The 16,456-nt window shown below is 41.9% G+C and overlaps 2 protein-coding genes across 2 annotated transcripts in view; both read right to left on the bottom strand.

The window, feature by feature from the left end:
• The window catches only part of osbp2b (oxysterol binding protein 2b), a 44,478-nt gene extending 42,657 nt beyond the window's left edge, over positions 1 to 1,821 (bottom strand). Inside the window, exon 1 of the mRNA XM_029439892.1 lies at positions 1,267 to 1,821. Coding sequence (XP_029295752.1) covers positions 1,267 to 1,427 — 161 coding nt within the window. The 5' untranslated portion in view covers positions 1,428 to 1,821. The remainder of the gene's footprint in view (positions 1 to 1,266) is intronic.
• A 1,997-nt stretch (positions 1,822 to 3,818) lies between these two features.
• On the bottom strand, positions 3,819 to 15,408 carry rasl10a (RAS-like, family 10, member A). The gene is made up of 3 exons (XM_029439037.1): positions 14,397 to 15,408; positions 7,135 to 7,259; positions 3,819 to 4,996 (listed from the first exon to the last, which is right to left on the bottom strand). The coding sequence occupies exons 1-3, from the start codon at positions 14,610 to 14,612 to the stop codon at positions 4,726 to 4,728; spliced, it is 612 nt and encodes a 203-aa protein (XP_029294897.1). The 5' UTR covers positions 14,613 to 15,408; the 3' UTR covers positions 3,819 to 4,725.
• Positions 15,409 to 16,456: the final 1,048 nt, after the last annotated feature.

The raw sequence follows: 16,456 nt of genomic DNA, 5'->3' as shown, positions 1-16,456 counted from the left end.
TGTGGAACATGTGTATACACAGGTGTTGCAGGGCTTCCTGGTGTAGCATCATTAATTGCTTAATTTCCATCTCATAGTGCAAAAGGTCCAAATGTTGGGTATATTCATGGATTAATATCCTGGGTAATTAGCACACTTTAGCACTGAACATAATGGGAATCAATATTCTTAAGTTTAAGGTTCAATTGGTAAAAACAGTCTTAGTGCACCATGGGCATTGTGAGCCAGAAGGCAATACAGCGGCGGAGTATTTGAATGTTGACAAAAGCAAAAAAAGGTTAAAGCAAGCACGATTGTTGAAAATGCAAGAGCCCAGCAATGAAAGCAATGGAAAGTACCAAGCTCTTGTGTGACTAAATAATCACAACCCAGAGGCTGGCTCAGGTGAAAATGGACCTTAAGGTTAAGACTCTTTTTGACACACATGTTCCCAAGGTCAAAAAAAGGACTGAACTACCACAACTTAGACCACAGCCTTGTGCTGGGAGAAGTACTAAATATGTGTCATGTTTTATGATGCCTCTACACCAACACCTGTGGAAACATGACTCCCTTGCAAGAAGCACCTGAGCCACAGGTGTTAGTATATTGTATAGCTAACGTTAACTCACAGCTCAGCTGATCAGAGTGAAGACAGACCGATAATAATGATAGCGACCATCTCTTGTGATCATCTGAGTGACTTCCCTCAGATGATCACAAGAGATGGTCGCTATCACTCAGTTCAGTTACTAGTTAATGCAATTAATTAATTAATTGATTGATTTCAACAACAAAAAGAGACATGATGTATATAAGGAATAACATTTTAGAACAGTGACATTGACTTAAAAATAGATAATTAGGACGTCGACTTAACTATTTACACGTTTAAAAGACGAGTTTAGTATCTCTGAGGAGCGGGCAGCTGGATCAGCTGTCACCGACTGAGGCTAGTGGGCTAGCTTAATTTGCTAGCTAACGTCAGATCAACTGTAGCTTTAACAATGTAATGAGTTAGAAGCTGTGTTGCTATTATTGCTGTGTGTATGTCTACATGTGGTGGTGCTTTTCGGCAACATACAATCATTCAAAGTAAAACGTCTACGTTGTTGTCACTGTCAGCGAGAACTAAACAGACAGCTGACTGTCCGTTTGACAGCTAGCTGTTAGCCTGATGCTAGCCAGCTGAGGCAGCCAGCTGTAATGATGCGCACAGAAATATGAAGCTGAGCGCCCAATTGGCGTTTATTTTTGAGACATATTGCACCCTGCGTCTTTATTTACCTGTAATATGAAAGCAGGCCGTTGCTGAGGACAAACCATCTTCGCTGGTACCCTTTCAAATAGTTGGTCCATTTAAAAAGCCATCCTTTGTAAGTATCCGACCCCGGTGCCGGGGCCGCGGCAGAGGCAGATGCCGAGCTGCCCTTCCCTTGCTCGCTCATCCTCCGCTCTGCCGCACGCCGAGATGCGGGATGAACCGGGGACAGCAGGGACAGGGACACTACCCCACCGGTACAACCGTGGCTGAGACGTCGGCACTGACGGATGAGCTCGACGGGGGAGGGTCCGGTCTAGGGCGAGATAAACCACCGTGAACCCCTTTCACATGACGCCGGAATGGACACCAAAGGAAGGACGAGAAGTGGTGCCAAGACACTTTGCTGATGCAGACTGCAGAGGATTCAGAGCACAGAGCTGCACTGGATAGAAAGGAAATTCCTTACATGGCTTTCATATAATCTAATATGGTTGTCACTATTCAACAACTTGTATGGCCACAGTGCTAAACAGTTAATGGCAGTAATTTTGGGAGGGAGAGGCTGCTGACCCCATTCATCAAGTGTGGATTTGAATGGAAATGGCCGCTCTATCAATTAAAATCTATGATTCAGACCTGCACCATGTGATGTTGTTATCTACACATTCCTAAACATTTGACATGCGGTTTGGCTGCTGATTTAACTTGTCAGGTGAGTAGACGTAGCAACACACATAATTCACACTCCTTGATAACAGAGCACATTAATGATACGCTTTTGGAACAATTTCACTTGTGTAGAAGAAGATGTTTTAATTATCGTACTTAAAAGTACTCCTCATGCAGAATGGCACATTTCAGAAAAGTTTATATCATATTATTGGATTATAATTATTGATTCATTATGTGTTCATCACTTTAATGTTGCAGCTGGTAAAGGGGGAGCTCCTTTTAATTACTGTATATACAACTGGGTTGTTTTTATCTATAATAATAGCATACTTCATCATTTATTTGTCAATTATATTTTGTATTAATAATCTGAATCTGTAGAATAATTTAAATTAAATTTAGTAGAGTAAAAATAAAAAAAGATTCCCTCTGAAAGTAGTAGAAGTATAAAGTAGCAGGAAAATGGAAATACTCCGATAAAGGCCACAGGGTACATGCACAATGCGCAGGCCCGTAGAAATACACGGTAAGGGGATCGACAACATATTCTTGGAGATGATCTAAAAAACGGTAATTGGATAATTGTGAAATTAATTGATCACATATTTTAATGTGTTTATTATTGACTATTATCATTATCACTTTGCCACCTTAAATAAAAGTATTATTATGACGTTACATTGGGGAGATCACCAGATCATCATTTAGTGTTGTTGAGCACAATCAAGTATACATTTTAAGCAGACATCTAATAACTGGTATTCAGTGTGTGATGCCTGATCTGCCTCTGATTTGGCTCCCGATAACTAACAACGCTTTACCACAAGGTGGCAATGTTGTCAACATTATCTTAATGTGGTGTATTTGTGGTACAGGATTGAAAAGTGACGAGAGTGAGGTTGCTGTTTTCTCAAATGCATTTAATATTTCATTAAGTTAAAAAAAAATGTACTCACAGTACTAACACAGTAAAAAATAAATACAAGTAACGTTTCTGATAAAAAACGGTAGCCCTTTTTATTAGGAAACGCGCACACAGACACACTGATGAGAACTCATGCTACACACAGTTGCTGCTACATATTTCTTTCTTTTTTTACTAGAAAAAACAAACAAAAAAAACAAACACAGCATCTGCCCTTATTGAAGGGTTCACTACGTCTTGGAGAGAATCATGAGCTTGTGCTCTCGCATGCCAGTGAAAAACGACCACATTCACTCCACTCAGCTGCTCATTAGTGTCAGAAAAATATGTATTACAAAAATTAAACACGATATCAAATGTTCACATCAGTGCAATTAATCCAACAATTGCATGCAAGTCAATTACTCCATGAATCACTCTTATATACAATAGGTCTGCATACTTTGAGTGCAGTTATGTTCACAAACTATCTAAGTAGACCTAATCAAATGAAAAAGCAACTGTTAATCTCACAACATTACCAATTAGATACTATTCAGATACTGATATGAAAGCTTTATCAAGGTTCCCTGTGTGTCTGTGATGCACTCATCAGGTGTTTCATGGAAGCCATTAAACTCTGCTTCTTTAGGATATCTGAGCGACAGTGGATTACGTCTACTATATGTGAGGCATTTTGTAATATAATATAGGGGTACATATAGTCAGGACATGTGGGATTTTATTGCTCCTCCATAATCCAGATTCTACACCAGTCTCTAGTCTCGCTGTGTCTGCCCTTTGCTTGCCTGAATGTCAGATATTAAACACGCCTCTCTCAGTCTCCCTCTCCCTCACTCGCGCTCTCTCTCTTTCTCTCGCTCTCTCTCACACACACACACACACACACACACACACACACACACACACACACACACACACACACACACACACACACACACACACAGAGTATATAAGCACACACACACACACAGAGTATATAAGCACACACACACACACACACACACACACACAGTATATAAACATCTACAGTGCATTTACAGGTTCTTGTTTCAGGCTCTGCAGCTTTAATGTATTCATCAGAAACAGATACTGAGTAAGGGGAGGGAGCAGATTAAAGCTCTACTACATCATGATAGGGACTGCACCATTTTCTGCTGCAAGACAACCTTACAACCCCCTTCATCTGAACAAACAGCTTTCACTGTAGGCCAAGTTGGAAACAGGGACAGGGAAAGAAAAAAATGCAGGCTACTTCTCAGAATCTAAAATCAAACACCATCTAATCATATCGAGATAATCCCCCCAGAAGTGAAGCTTTAGCTATTTTATTACGCTGTATTATTCTATCTTGTTGACCATTAACCTTAAATCAAATCAAAATTTGTCCGATTTGAGCATCTGCTGTTGACCTTACTGAATGACAAATTCGATAGGAAGACTCGATATTGTTGCGTCTTCGTTTTGTGTCTCACAAACACAGCTTCCCCCGCCAGGCCCAGCTGCAGCCACGACACAACTCTCTATAAAACCTGTTGCTGTGTAATTTGAGAAGCACAGCCTCAAACAAGTAACTGTCGAGTTGATGTGAGAAAAAATAACTGTGCGTTGTTATTCATATTGGGTTTCACTTACTGTCTCTCCTTCCTCCTTCCTTGTATTTACACATTTGGCAGAATCTGACTAGGAAGTGGTTGGATGACCATGTGTGAAATGTGAGTGTCTTTTACAGCGCAAGAGACTAATAAACCTCATTATGCAAAAAATCAGCTCAGTAAAGCAGGAGGCCACGGGGTATGTTTTCCAGCCATTTAGATAAAAAGTCATTTTTTTCTCCACTGTTGCTCCACTCCTGAGGTGAGAGGGGTGGAGGGAGCTCTCTGGGTCACATGATGGTGCAGCGATTCCTCTGCAGCGCCCCCTGCAGACGGATGGAGGTGTGGTTCTGGCGCATGCCCCGTGCCACGGCGATGCCCAGCAGCTCTTTGAAGAGCAGGACTACGTGCCAGTTAAACTTGGCAGAGCACTCCACATAACCGCACTTCCAGGTCTTCTTCACCAGGACTGACACCGCCCTGCGAGGCATGAAGCGCTGCCGCTGCAGATCTCTCTTGTTGCCCACCACTAGGATTGGCACCTCACTGCTGCTGCCTTCCCTGCGGGACCATGTGAGACGAAGAGAAAAAAAAAAGGTTAATTTTAAAAAGCACTGTTATTTTTGGTGTTTCTCACAGTGGTCGGCTGGGCGTGTTCAAAATGTCTGTGTTTTTCCCTTCCTTCTGAGGTGTGCGGGGGCGGACTGGAGGATTAGAGCTCACGGGCTCAAGGGGCCTCCCACCACACTCTGCAGCAACTGGTTTACAGCATTATAAAGTGAGAAAATGTATGGCAAACCAGAGGTCGGTATACATTAGTGACTCAAGACTTGTATATAATGCTTAGTCCTACTGTGTTAATGTAAAACAACAACATCTGGGAGGACTTCGTCAAGTACAACCATTTGGTTTAGAAATCTAATCTGCCACTCTACTTCAAAAGGAGAGAGCGTTTACTACAGCAATGTAAAAAAAAAAGGAGTTCCTGGATCTAATCTAATCCTGGATTAGATTGTAGAGCAAATACCATGAAGGAAAAAAGGCTCATTATGTAAATCGGATTTCTTACACTGAGATTAATTTTTTCTTCTGCTTTCTGTTTGGTTGGGTGCCAAAGGCGGGGGAGCTTTGAAGATTGTTTTTCATGAAAAATAATATTGTAAAAACTATAATAGCTCAATTTGAATTCACTATTAAATCAGGTACATTATGAAACTCGAAGGAGCAGTGATGCGTGTAAGCACAATACATCTGTTGACCTTCTGAGCTCAGTGTCAGCTGACGTATAAATTGTTAAAGCTGCTGCATGCTATTATACGGAATAATGGTTTTGTTTTGTTACATCGTGCCTCATCTTCTGACAAAGACTTGCATGCTTGTGTATATTTGCACGTCTGCCTTCACAGATGGACAGATAGCTAAGCGGAGAGGAAAGACACAGAGAGAAATGTAGAGAACCATTTTCAAGCCCCTAAGGCAAAGTTTTTAAAGATATAGGGTTAAAGAAAACACATCACAGTTATCATCTCACTTTTCTCCTTCTCCAAGGTTGTGCTCACATAATAGACTTAAAATATCTCCTCGTATATCTGCTCGAGCTTGAGTGTTTTAGCAGAACGAGATGTACTGTGTGTGCATGCATCTGTGTTTGAAATTTGGGAGAAACTATGCAGAAGCGAAAGACCCAACACTGTCACAGTCTTCACTGAGCTGAAGCTTCATGCTAGAAGGCTGAAGAAAATAGAGACGAAAAAACAAGTTCACTCTGGTTTTGAAATTATTTTGTCAGCAGAACCTTTCAGAGCATTTTAAGAATATATTTTAAAGTAAAGTATATTAAACAGATACATTCTTTATAGTTGACATCTACAGTACAGCCCCCCGTGCTGCAACAGCCTCCATTATTCATGATTTCAGTGTCTGTCCCTTCTCCGCTCTTTCCTTTCCTTCTGCAATCTGGCCTTAGAGCGTTGTGATTACACATTTCTCCTGTTTTCCATTCACCCTTCCTTCCCTAGCTGCTGGTGATAATGGTTTTCTGTCATGGGCCATGAACATTCATGGCAACACATTTGCAGCCGCACAAGGACGGGATGATCTGTGCAGTGGCAGTTTGGTCATGTACATACATAGCTGCACAAATGAGATCGCTCATTGTACTCTTTCAAAATGTAAATATATGCAGCATGCCAACGGCGAGGATGGTAGAGCAGGGGATGCCTTTACACTGGTCTTCTCTCCCCACTAGTCAGGGGTTGTTTCTGGCTCTTGTATTAGTTCAAAGCCAGCCAGGACACCTTTATTGTATCTCCCTCTGGTTCTCATGCTTCCTGTCTTTTGCTGCTGTGCTCTGTCTAATAAAAGCAGAAATATCCCTAAAAAGAATCTTGAAATCACAAGTGAACTCTCAGGCGGCTCTCATATGCAGCAATGCCTGAATCAAATGTCATTACTAAACTGTCAGGATGCATGGGGGAGTGTGCTGAATTAAAATACATTCCCACAAGCAGACTATCTATCACTGTCACAAACGTGTAATTGTACGGCTTTGTGTCAGGGCTGTGAAATTGCATGCTGTCTCCAGACGGATGACAAGGTGATGTCATTAGAAATCACCAGTGAGGCTTTACAAGCTTTATGACAGTTTATTGTATGTTCAGTAAGAGTCTGAGCGGCTGAGAGCGGCCGGTTGACCATACCTGTGCTCCACTATCTGCTGTCTGATCATCTTGACGTATTCAAAGCTCTCCACGCAGCAGATGTCGTACACCAGGATGTAGGCGTTTGCATTGCGAACACCTCTACAGCGCAAATCCAGCCACTCCTACGGGATAGACACAGAGAGGAAAACATAAATGTACAAACAAACAGATGTATACAGTATGATTAAAATAAATACATTTAGCCATGCTAGAGGCAAGTCAGCCACAACTACTGTTGGTGATGGATTGCTATGATATTTCGTACAGATATCCATGGTGCCTATTGACTGACATTGGTGCTCCCCTCATTTTTCCCTCTCTGCCACGATGAGATTTGTGGTTTTGAGTGAAACGTCTTGACAGTGTTGAATAGATTGCCGTGGAATTCATGTCCCCGTCAGGACCAATTTGAATAACATTGCTGATCCCCTGACTTTTCATCTACTGTCACCATCGGGTCACACATGTCATTTTGTCCAATACTTTGGTTTATGAGCAAATACCTGCAGAACTAAAGACATCCTATTAACCTCAGCTCTCCAATTAGCAAATGTTAGCATGACTAAACTAAGATGGTAAATATTGCATGTTGCTGAACAGCATATGGCATGTGATTCTGTAATTATAAGCACTTTTGCTCATTGTCAATGTTTGCCTGCCCCTGCTGCTTAGCCTCTGTCAAAAAGTGCAGAGTCAATGAAGTTGTAGTTGCATGGCTCTTGGAGTCCTACAGCCTATAATAAAGTCATAAAACATGGTGACAGTAAACACTGCACAGTGTCCTAGCTACACATGTTCAAGGACATTGCCTTTACAGCTTGTAAGAGATAAGCTAACACGGAGCCTTCTGTCGGGAGAAGAAAAATGAACTCATGCTACTGTTTAACTTTTGTTGTTGCTTGGCTAAACTTTGTGATCCAGTGCACATGCAGCAGCGTTTGTTTGATGGTAATGAGTAATTAAACACATGGCACCAGTGGGTACATTTGCACCTTACGGGTTGCTTCAATAGAAACAGTGACCCATTCTTATATTCGTGTTGTTTCGCCCAGAACTCTCTCCACCCCACCACCACCTCTAACAGCATGCAATGAATTCATAAGCATTTAAAAGAGGCGGAGAGAAATAGAGGAACTTCAGGGGGTAAGAAGAAAAGATCTGCAGAGGCCCTGAGAAAATGTCCAACAGATGAAAAAAGCAGCGGTGAATAAAGGGATGAGCAGACAGGTTGTCAACATAACCTCTGGTTTACATGCACAATGAAGGGTCATGAGACGCTGAGACGGTCAGGAACTGTGTGAAGGTTCAATTCTATTCACTTCAATTCAGTATATACAGGCAAACAGGGGATACTATCCTCTGTGCAAAGAACAATAATGTATGACTGGGTTTGTATACAGAGGTTAGACATGAAGTCATCATTTCAATCATTCATCTTGGAGGATCTTAAAGGAGTAGTTTGATACCACTCTCATACTGTATCTGTACACTAAATATGAAGCTGCAGCCATCAGCCAGTTAGCTTAGCTTAGCTTAGCATAAAGACCGGAAGCAGGGAGAAACAGCACTAGAAAAATATTTTTTAAGATTGAATCATTTCTCTGCACAAAATATCCCACACAAACACACTCCCATGTATGACCACTGCAGAAGCAGTTTATTTTTAAATATTTTGCATGAAGTTCAAAGCTGTCCTGCTTGACGTTACTGCTTTGTGTTTTTTTACTAATGCACCTGCGCCCCGGGCACAGATGATTTGGCCTCTTTGAAACTCTGTTTGTTGCTTTGAAAACTCAGATATCAAAGTGCTGATTATCAGACCTCTTTTAATTGTGATGCTTGAAATTAGCATCAAGCTGCTAATATAACCCTTGTTTGCAGCAGCGTTGGAAGAGGATAGAAGTAATTTTCCATGTGGTGTTTACATCATTTCTTCTACCTCCTGTAACAGCTTGCACAACTTGAAATAGGAATGGGAGTAATCTAATTACACTGCTCTCAAGGTTGGAGAAAATATGCTTCTCCAATAAAAACACTGTACAGGCAATCTGTATAAATAAGATGAACTGATAATTTATGACAGGGGAGGCGAAGGGAGCAGAAGATGATCAACGCTAACTTCTAATGATGATAGCGCTAACACGTCTGTCAGCGAGAGAATTATTAGCCTCTATTCAATGTGAACGAAGGCGTCTGTGAGGAAGAAACAGCAACACACATCAGCGGGGCGATAATGAGGCCAAAGCGGGCATGGAGATAAACATGTGGCACGGAGATCACTGCCATCAAAAGTGAAGCAGAAGACAGAGGAAGTAAGTGAGGCACTGTGGTGTGAAAACTGGCATGAATATGATTATTATTTCCGTCTCTCTCCAGGTTGAATCAGAGTCAGACTGAGGGGAGAGCATGTCAAGAAGGTATCCTTTCTACTGTAATTTCCTCTTCCATTGTAGAGTGTCCAATACAATTTAATGTAATTCCCAGCCCCTCAGAAAACAACATAGCAAAGCATATCATCACAGTTCACCCTTTTCTGATAATTGTGGCAATTGACTGGGTGAGATACGCGCAGTGGCTTCAGTTGCAGCCTCGTATCCCTGTGAGGCTAAAAATAGCAGCTTGTGTTCTCATCTCATATCTCTTTGTCATCCAAGTCCTGTTTTTAAATGTGGAGGAGGGGCTAAAAACAGAAACACTGCTTCTCCAAAGCCAAACAAGAGGCTAAATAAAGAAATTAAGAGCTGCCTGGGAGGACAAGACAGTGCAGCAATACAAGGCTGATGAACTGAACTCAGATGAATGTAAATGCATGTGTGGGCATGTTTCTGTGTGTGTGTGTGTGCTTGCAGGATGTAAGAGTGTGCCTGTGGGAGCGTGAATGTGAAGTGTGGTGCCACTGTCTGTATCCTCCAGTGGGTCTTCTTAGCGTGGCACACACAAAAAGAGCATCTCATGCTTCACTCCTTCAGAGCGCTAAACAGAACATGTTTCCCTGACAACCGCAAGCTGTGGTCAGTTTTTAGCAGACGGGCAAAGCTGTCACGTCTCCTGATATTAGGTGAGGCAGCTTAAAGGTAATGAGTGGTTGTGATGGATCAATACTCAAGCTCAGAAGGGAGGCCGGAGTAACCTGTTGGGGGAAGGGTGCTGCGCAATTACAGATATGTCACACAAAGGCCACCCTGGCAGATTTGCAATTAAAATTTATTACATCCTGTGAGGATGAAACTTCCATTAGTCAATGGTGACCTATGTCAGTCCACCAGTAAAAACTGTAGGCTTTATTGTTTTTCATTAATGCACTTTGTTGGAGAGGATGGGCTGCTGTTGATTTCACAAAATGAATGTTACTCATAAAAGCACTGACGTACGGCTAATCTTTGAAAGTGTAGTCATGAATTGTTGATTTGAAAAGGAAGTTGAGACCGCTTTAAAGGAATATTTGGACATTTTCGCAAATACGCTTATTTGCTTTCTAGTATTAGAACATTAATACCACTTTTATGTAAGGTAAATGTAAAGCTTGGTGAGCTTAGCTTATCGTAAAGGCTTGAAACAGCTAGCCTGCTTCTGTTAGAAGGAAAATCCTCGGCCGACCAGGACCTTTTACAGCTCACTAATAGTTATGTCTCGTTTCGTCTCGAGGTGTAAAAAGGACCATTTGTGGTTTTATTATTATATGCAGGACTATTTCTTGGAGCAGTGATAACGTTGTTGTACGATTAAACAAACAAGATAACATATTCATTAGTGAGCTTAAGAGACTGTTTCAAGTCTTCATGCTAAACTAACCATCTCCTGGAGATACTCTCCAACACTCGGCAACTAAGCGTACTTTCCCAAATGTTGAATTATTCCTTTTCATCATGCTTGTATGATATATATATATATATATATATATATATATATATATATATATATATATATATATATATATATATATATACACTGTATAATATAAGTTATTTAAATGTTTATATTCAAAGGAACTTAGTTGTCTAATTTGTCTTTATTTTTATTTTTAAATCCCACCAAAAGGTTTAAACTCATGTAAGCAAAAACTTTGAGACACAAACACCTAAATGGTTTTTCCACCTCATGAAGACTTCAAATATCATATTTCTACTGCATCTGCGAGATTCAATACCACACAGTGTATAAAAACAAAAATGTCCACCTTAGAGAAACTAAGAAAAATGTCCAGAAAGAGCAGCAAAGGGAGAGGGAGCATTTTGTGTGGGAGGAAGTCATGGAGATACATTATGGCTAGAACAAAACAAATAAAGAACAAGAAAAATCATTGCTGTATCCGCTGTCAGGCTTAAATCCATCTGTCATCGCAGCCTATTGACACACTGTGACAGACGCTCTTTAAACGCAATGCTATCAGCAGCAGACAGACATACCACAAAGCAAACAAATCATTACACCGTGAGAGCCTCACAGTGAACTAATAGAAATCTTGCCTGTCTCCAGCTTGGGAAAGATTAAAAATGGCTGTCTGCGTGGTTAAAATGGGGTCACAAGTAGCCTGCCAGAACATCACTGCTCTTCTATCAAATATAATCTGAACTGATGAGAACTTGCCATGCTGCATAAGCATGGAGGCGTACTGACTCACTCCATTCTGCAGCTTATTCCTCACAAATTTCAGAGGACATTATGAAACCTAATTTGGTAACCCTTACTTCGACAGTGTCCATTAAACTCTGTGCAACCTTCCTAATTGACTGCAGCGAATTCCTACCGTCTCCTCTGTTGGTCTTTTATTCCCAGCAGTGTTCCCGGCAGGGGACTGTGCTTTAATTCAATCTGCTGTGTACTGCAAGTAAATTTCAATTCGCTTTTTTTTTTGTAGCATCCATTGCCTGTGACCCAGGTTACGTTTCTCTGCCCACAGTGTAAATACAGAGCAGAGCTAAGAGTAAAAAGAAACAACCCATGTTGCATCACTGCTCTCACTGTGAATAGAGGGCGTCACCAGACAAAGCAAGAGAGCGGCTTCAGAACAAGCAGGACATGACGGGAGCATAAAAGGAAAAGTACAGCAGGCCTCGCAAATGAGTACCCATAAATGTGTCTGATGGAAATGTTGTGGTAGCGCTCAGCTAATGTTTTTCTCTTCCGGTGTAGTATACCTTCCACAAAGGGTCTGCCAAACAGGCGCCTGCCCGCTGCACTACACTCTGAAATGAGCATGAAATGTTCACACAACATGATATCGAATCATGACTCAAACTTTGGGACTCACACTCCCACACATTAACTCATGAGACTCATTCTGTCTTACTCCTGCTTTATGCTCACCTACCATCTCGTTCCCTGACGGGGTTTAAGCACCATTTAGCAGAAGAAAGAAGATAAACTCAATCAGAATGTCTTTACTGAGGGTCTCTGTGGGCAGGAAACAATGAAGCGCCCTGCAGACCTCGTAACACTCCCTAACAAAACCTTAAATCTTGTAGAACGGCTACATGTAAATCTGTAGCAGCCCGACAGGATGACTGCTCTGGCTCTCTTAATACCAGGCTTTTCTGAGCGTGCAGAAAATCAACAATTTGGGAGGCCTTGTTCAAGCTCTTTTGCTTTCTCCTTCTCATTTTATCAGTGACACCTCATCTGTGGAGATAACAACAGGTGTTATTGGGAGGGCTTTGTGTGGCACTGAAGGGGAGAGAAGCAGCAGCAGTCAGGTGTGGTAACCTTGGAGACTTCTATCTTGACAGCATCGCAGCCTCTGCACAGAGGCTGCGATGGACAGGAGTCAAAGACACACCTCAAGCGAATAGAGGCTTGGAGTGAGCCACGTTGTTTCAATACTAAAGGACAGAGACAAACACACCAAATCCACACTTCTTTTTGTATCTTAAAGGACAGGATCACATTTTGTTTCAAGTCCGTCTTAAAACAACACTCACGTGCACGTATGTACTGAAGAAGGTTTTGGCCTCCTTTACATACTGGCTGTGAAGAGATCTATACAGTGATTTCACCGTAAGTGATGGAGTATGAGTTCAGCTGGAGCTAATGGGAAGGTTTAACAGTCTGAGTTAATCAAATCAAGTGGATATCTGACAAAGTTACAGCCTTATATGTAAAACATTCCCTCTTTAGGTTTCCACAGTGTTTCATTGCTAAGCTGCAGTGTAGGGACATTTCTTACTAAAAGTATTATAACTTATAAATACCCAGTTAATAAGACTGAGCACACTTTAGAGTCCTCATCTTGGCTTTAGCTCAACTTTAAAATACATATTTTCACAGAATGAAGACAGTGGATTTTGTTCCCCGTCATTTACGTTGGAAGTGCTTCCGGGGGCAATATCTTTAAGGGGAATATAGACCCAAAATGCTTTTAAGATAAGATAAGAGATACTTAATTGTTATCCATGTGTATACAGTGCCGTGCAGATGAACACAATTGTGTTGCTCCTGGAGACCGGTGCAAAACAAAAAGAAAGGATGATGCAACACATAGTGGGAGAGCAGCAAACATTACATTTTAATTTGAATGTATATAAGATTTGGGTTTTGTTTTAAGACAGAAGTGAACACATGTAAACCCAAGGAAAAGGAACTTCAGGAGACAAAAGCTTGAGAGAATTCCTCAATTTTCCCAATCCTGAAGAAGACTAGAAGTGACTATAAACCTTGGGCATTTGGAACTGCACGACATTTATGATGCTGCAATCAGATGTGCCTCCAACTTATGATGTGTGGCATATGACCTGTGGTCATGAATAAAAGGCCTGGAAGGAATAAAAGGTCTGGTCTATTTTTAAATTGGGAGTTTGACCAGGTGCTTTGGGGATGCCTGCAGCACAATGCTGATTTAATTTTCTGAGTATATGAGCCAGCTTCAAATCAACCACCATCAACAGCAGCAGCAGTATTATACTGTTGTCAACTCATATGGATATATGTGACACTGAAGACATGTTATGATTAATAAACAATATGCAAGCTGGCATTTCTTCACCATGAGGAGGGTTGAGTTTAAAACGTCTAAGTGAAGCTCTCCAAGGCTTTAAATCAGTCTGGTCTCCATAGCAACTAGACTAGGGACATCTGATAGTGATAGAGGAATAAATAAAATAGGTGTTTTTGTCTTTCAAGAACGCCATTGGCTGTAAACAGACAGGAAATTAAGTAGAGATTTAAGAGATTCAGGCAATCTGAGGATGCATGGATCACCAAAAGCGTGTACAATTCCTTCTGTAATAAAGTCCAACCTAAGTCCTCAGACAGAGACATTGTACCTGACTGGAGCTGGATGGAAAGGAGGAGATTGGCGGGACGTCCAAAATCTTCAGCTCATACATGTTGCCGTTCAGGATGACGGAGGGTCTGTACACATATCTGGTCCTGGTCGGCGTGTACACCTCCGAGAAATCGTTATAGATGAACTGGCGGATTATAGAAGTTTTCCCCACTCCGGGAGCACCGATGACTGCGATACTCAGCGTCTCCACCATTCCTGGAGCTCGAGTTCAGCACCATGGACAGCGACGACAACAACGACAGATGTGACCGTCCAGAAACGCAGCTGGCCGCCGCTGTTTTGATGGCGCTCTGATGGAATTCAATCCACCTCTTGCTCACCCTTTTCTTTTCTTTTTAAACCAGCAGCGTCTAATTCACTTCAACTGGGTTCAACTGGGTGAAATTATACAAAGAGGTGGCCAAATAAATCACCCACCCGTCGAGCAGAGCGAAGAAACTTTATCTCCGGGCTGAGGGAGAAAAGAATGAAGCCTGAAGCTTGAAGGTTGTCAATAATTAAGCCCAATCCATGCAGATGGAAGGATTTCTGCTGCTTCTGCAATCCAACACAGAGAGAAACTCTTGGTTGTCAGGGGACATCTCCAGGCGACCTCTTCCCCCGAGAGGAAGCGTAAAAGTCCGTCCTTGTTGTCTTCGCATGGACATATTCTTTCCCAGGCTAGACTGTGACCTTGTCCAAACGCACAGGAGCCCTCGGTGTCTTCATTGATTATGTCCTCTGCACCTCTCACTCAGTTCCACCGATGCACCACCGCCGCGCTCCTCCATCACACGGAGGACGCGCGCACAGACGCCAGCCTCTTAAATACGCTTCCCACGTGTTCAGAAATTGCACACAACCCCATAATCTTTTTGTTTTGTCGATGTCAGAAAGATAGATTCACATCTGCGTGGTTCAAAAGGGAAAAGGCAATCCACACAGCCTGCAGACGTGCGTTTTCTGTAAAGGCATCTGGAGCCTATTAACAAGCACCGTGTGTGTGTGTGTGTGTGTGTGTGGAGAGACGAGCTGTTGAAGACTGCTCTCTCTCTCGCTGTCTCTAATCACTTGCAATATCTCCTGCACTGCTCATCCAATAGGATTATGTCGTGAGCAAGGCGTGTGAAAGCCTTGAGCTTCCATACACTGTAAATAAATGGCAAATGAATAGGCCTTACACTATACATCATGAGAGGGTCATGCAGGAGCGGCGCAAGACTGGACATCATCTCTGAGGGATATGATTTATTATTGGAGAGGGTCTTCGGGCAGGGCAAGGGCGATGTGTCCCATCCATCACTGCGGGATGGCAGCAGCACATCACGGTCAAGTCTGAGGAATAAACATCACACAGCTTTTGGCCCCTCAGAATATCAGGAGATGAGCTTGTGACCTCTGCCGGTGGTCGGCAAAGGTTTTTTTTTGTTTACATTTGGGACTCAAGGTTGGTGTTTGTCAAGGCTGGATTTCTAACTAGGCCCTGCAGGCGCCCCAAAGCCCACAGATTTAATATGCCCCCCTATACTCAAAAATATGGGGTTCTTCTTGTTCCTCCCTGTGGATGTTTGAGCTTTACTGTGCAGAATGGTGTATGTGCATAGTTTGACAAGAGAAGGCTGTTTTCATTCACCTGCTGAAAGTTTCTCTGTGAAATCTGATTTTAAGGGGTGGGTCTACGAGTATGATTTGTTACAGTTTGGAAGTCAATCCTGGTCCAATTTGCAATTTATACAAGTGTGATGTAGTAACTTGAAACTGCCAGAGCACATACAGTACTCTGCGAATGGGCTGGCAGTGAAGAGACATCTTCTGTCTTGCAGGAAGACTTTTATTTTTATTTCTAATAGTTTCATAGATTCTGGATGTAGAAGAGTAGATGCCTTTTTTAAGGACGATGAAATTATACTTTTTATGAGGAAAAAAACAGATCAGACAAACATTATTGTTCCAAGCAGATTATATGTGTCGAGATCTTGATAATGAGTCCGTCCTGTCAAAACACAGTTTTTATGCTTTCATTATTTCCATGATATTAAGTTTACATTGTACATATTT

Source organism: Cottoperca gobio, chromosome 9 (assembly GCF_900634415.1).
Source record: "Cottoperca gobio chromosome 9, fCotGob3.1, whole genome shotgun sequence".
Lineage (NCBI taxonomy): Eukaryota > Metazoa > Chordata > Actinopteri > Perciformes > Bovichtidae > Cottoperca > Cottoperca gobio.
This window is presented reverse-complemented; position numbering and strand designations above follow the sequence as displayed.

Excerpts from the sequence above, each read along its gene's own strand:
- rasl10a (XM_029439037.1), bottom strand. The coding sequence starts at position 14,612 with ATGGTGGAGACGCTGAGTATCGCAGTCATCGGTGCTCCCGGAGTGGGG. Across the intron at positions 7,260-14,396 it reads TTCCATCCAGCTCCAGTCAG|GAGTGGCTGGATTTGCGCTG; the intron begins GTACAATGTCTC and ends TCTATCCCGTAG. Across the intron at positions 4,997-7,134 it reads CAGCAGATAGTGGAGCACAG|GGAAGGCAGCAGCAGTGAGG; the intron begins GTATGGTCAACC and ends ATGGTCCCGCAG.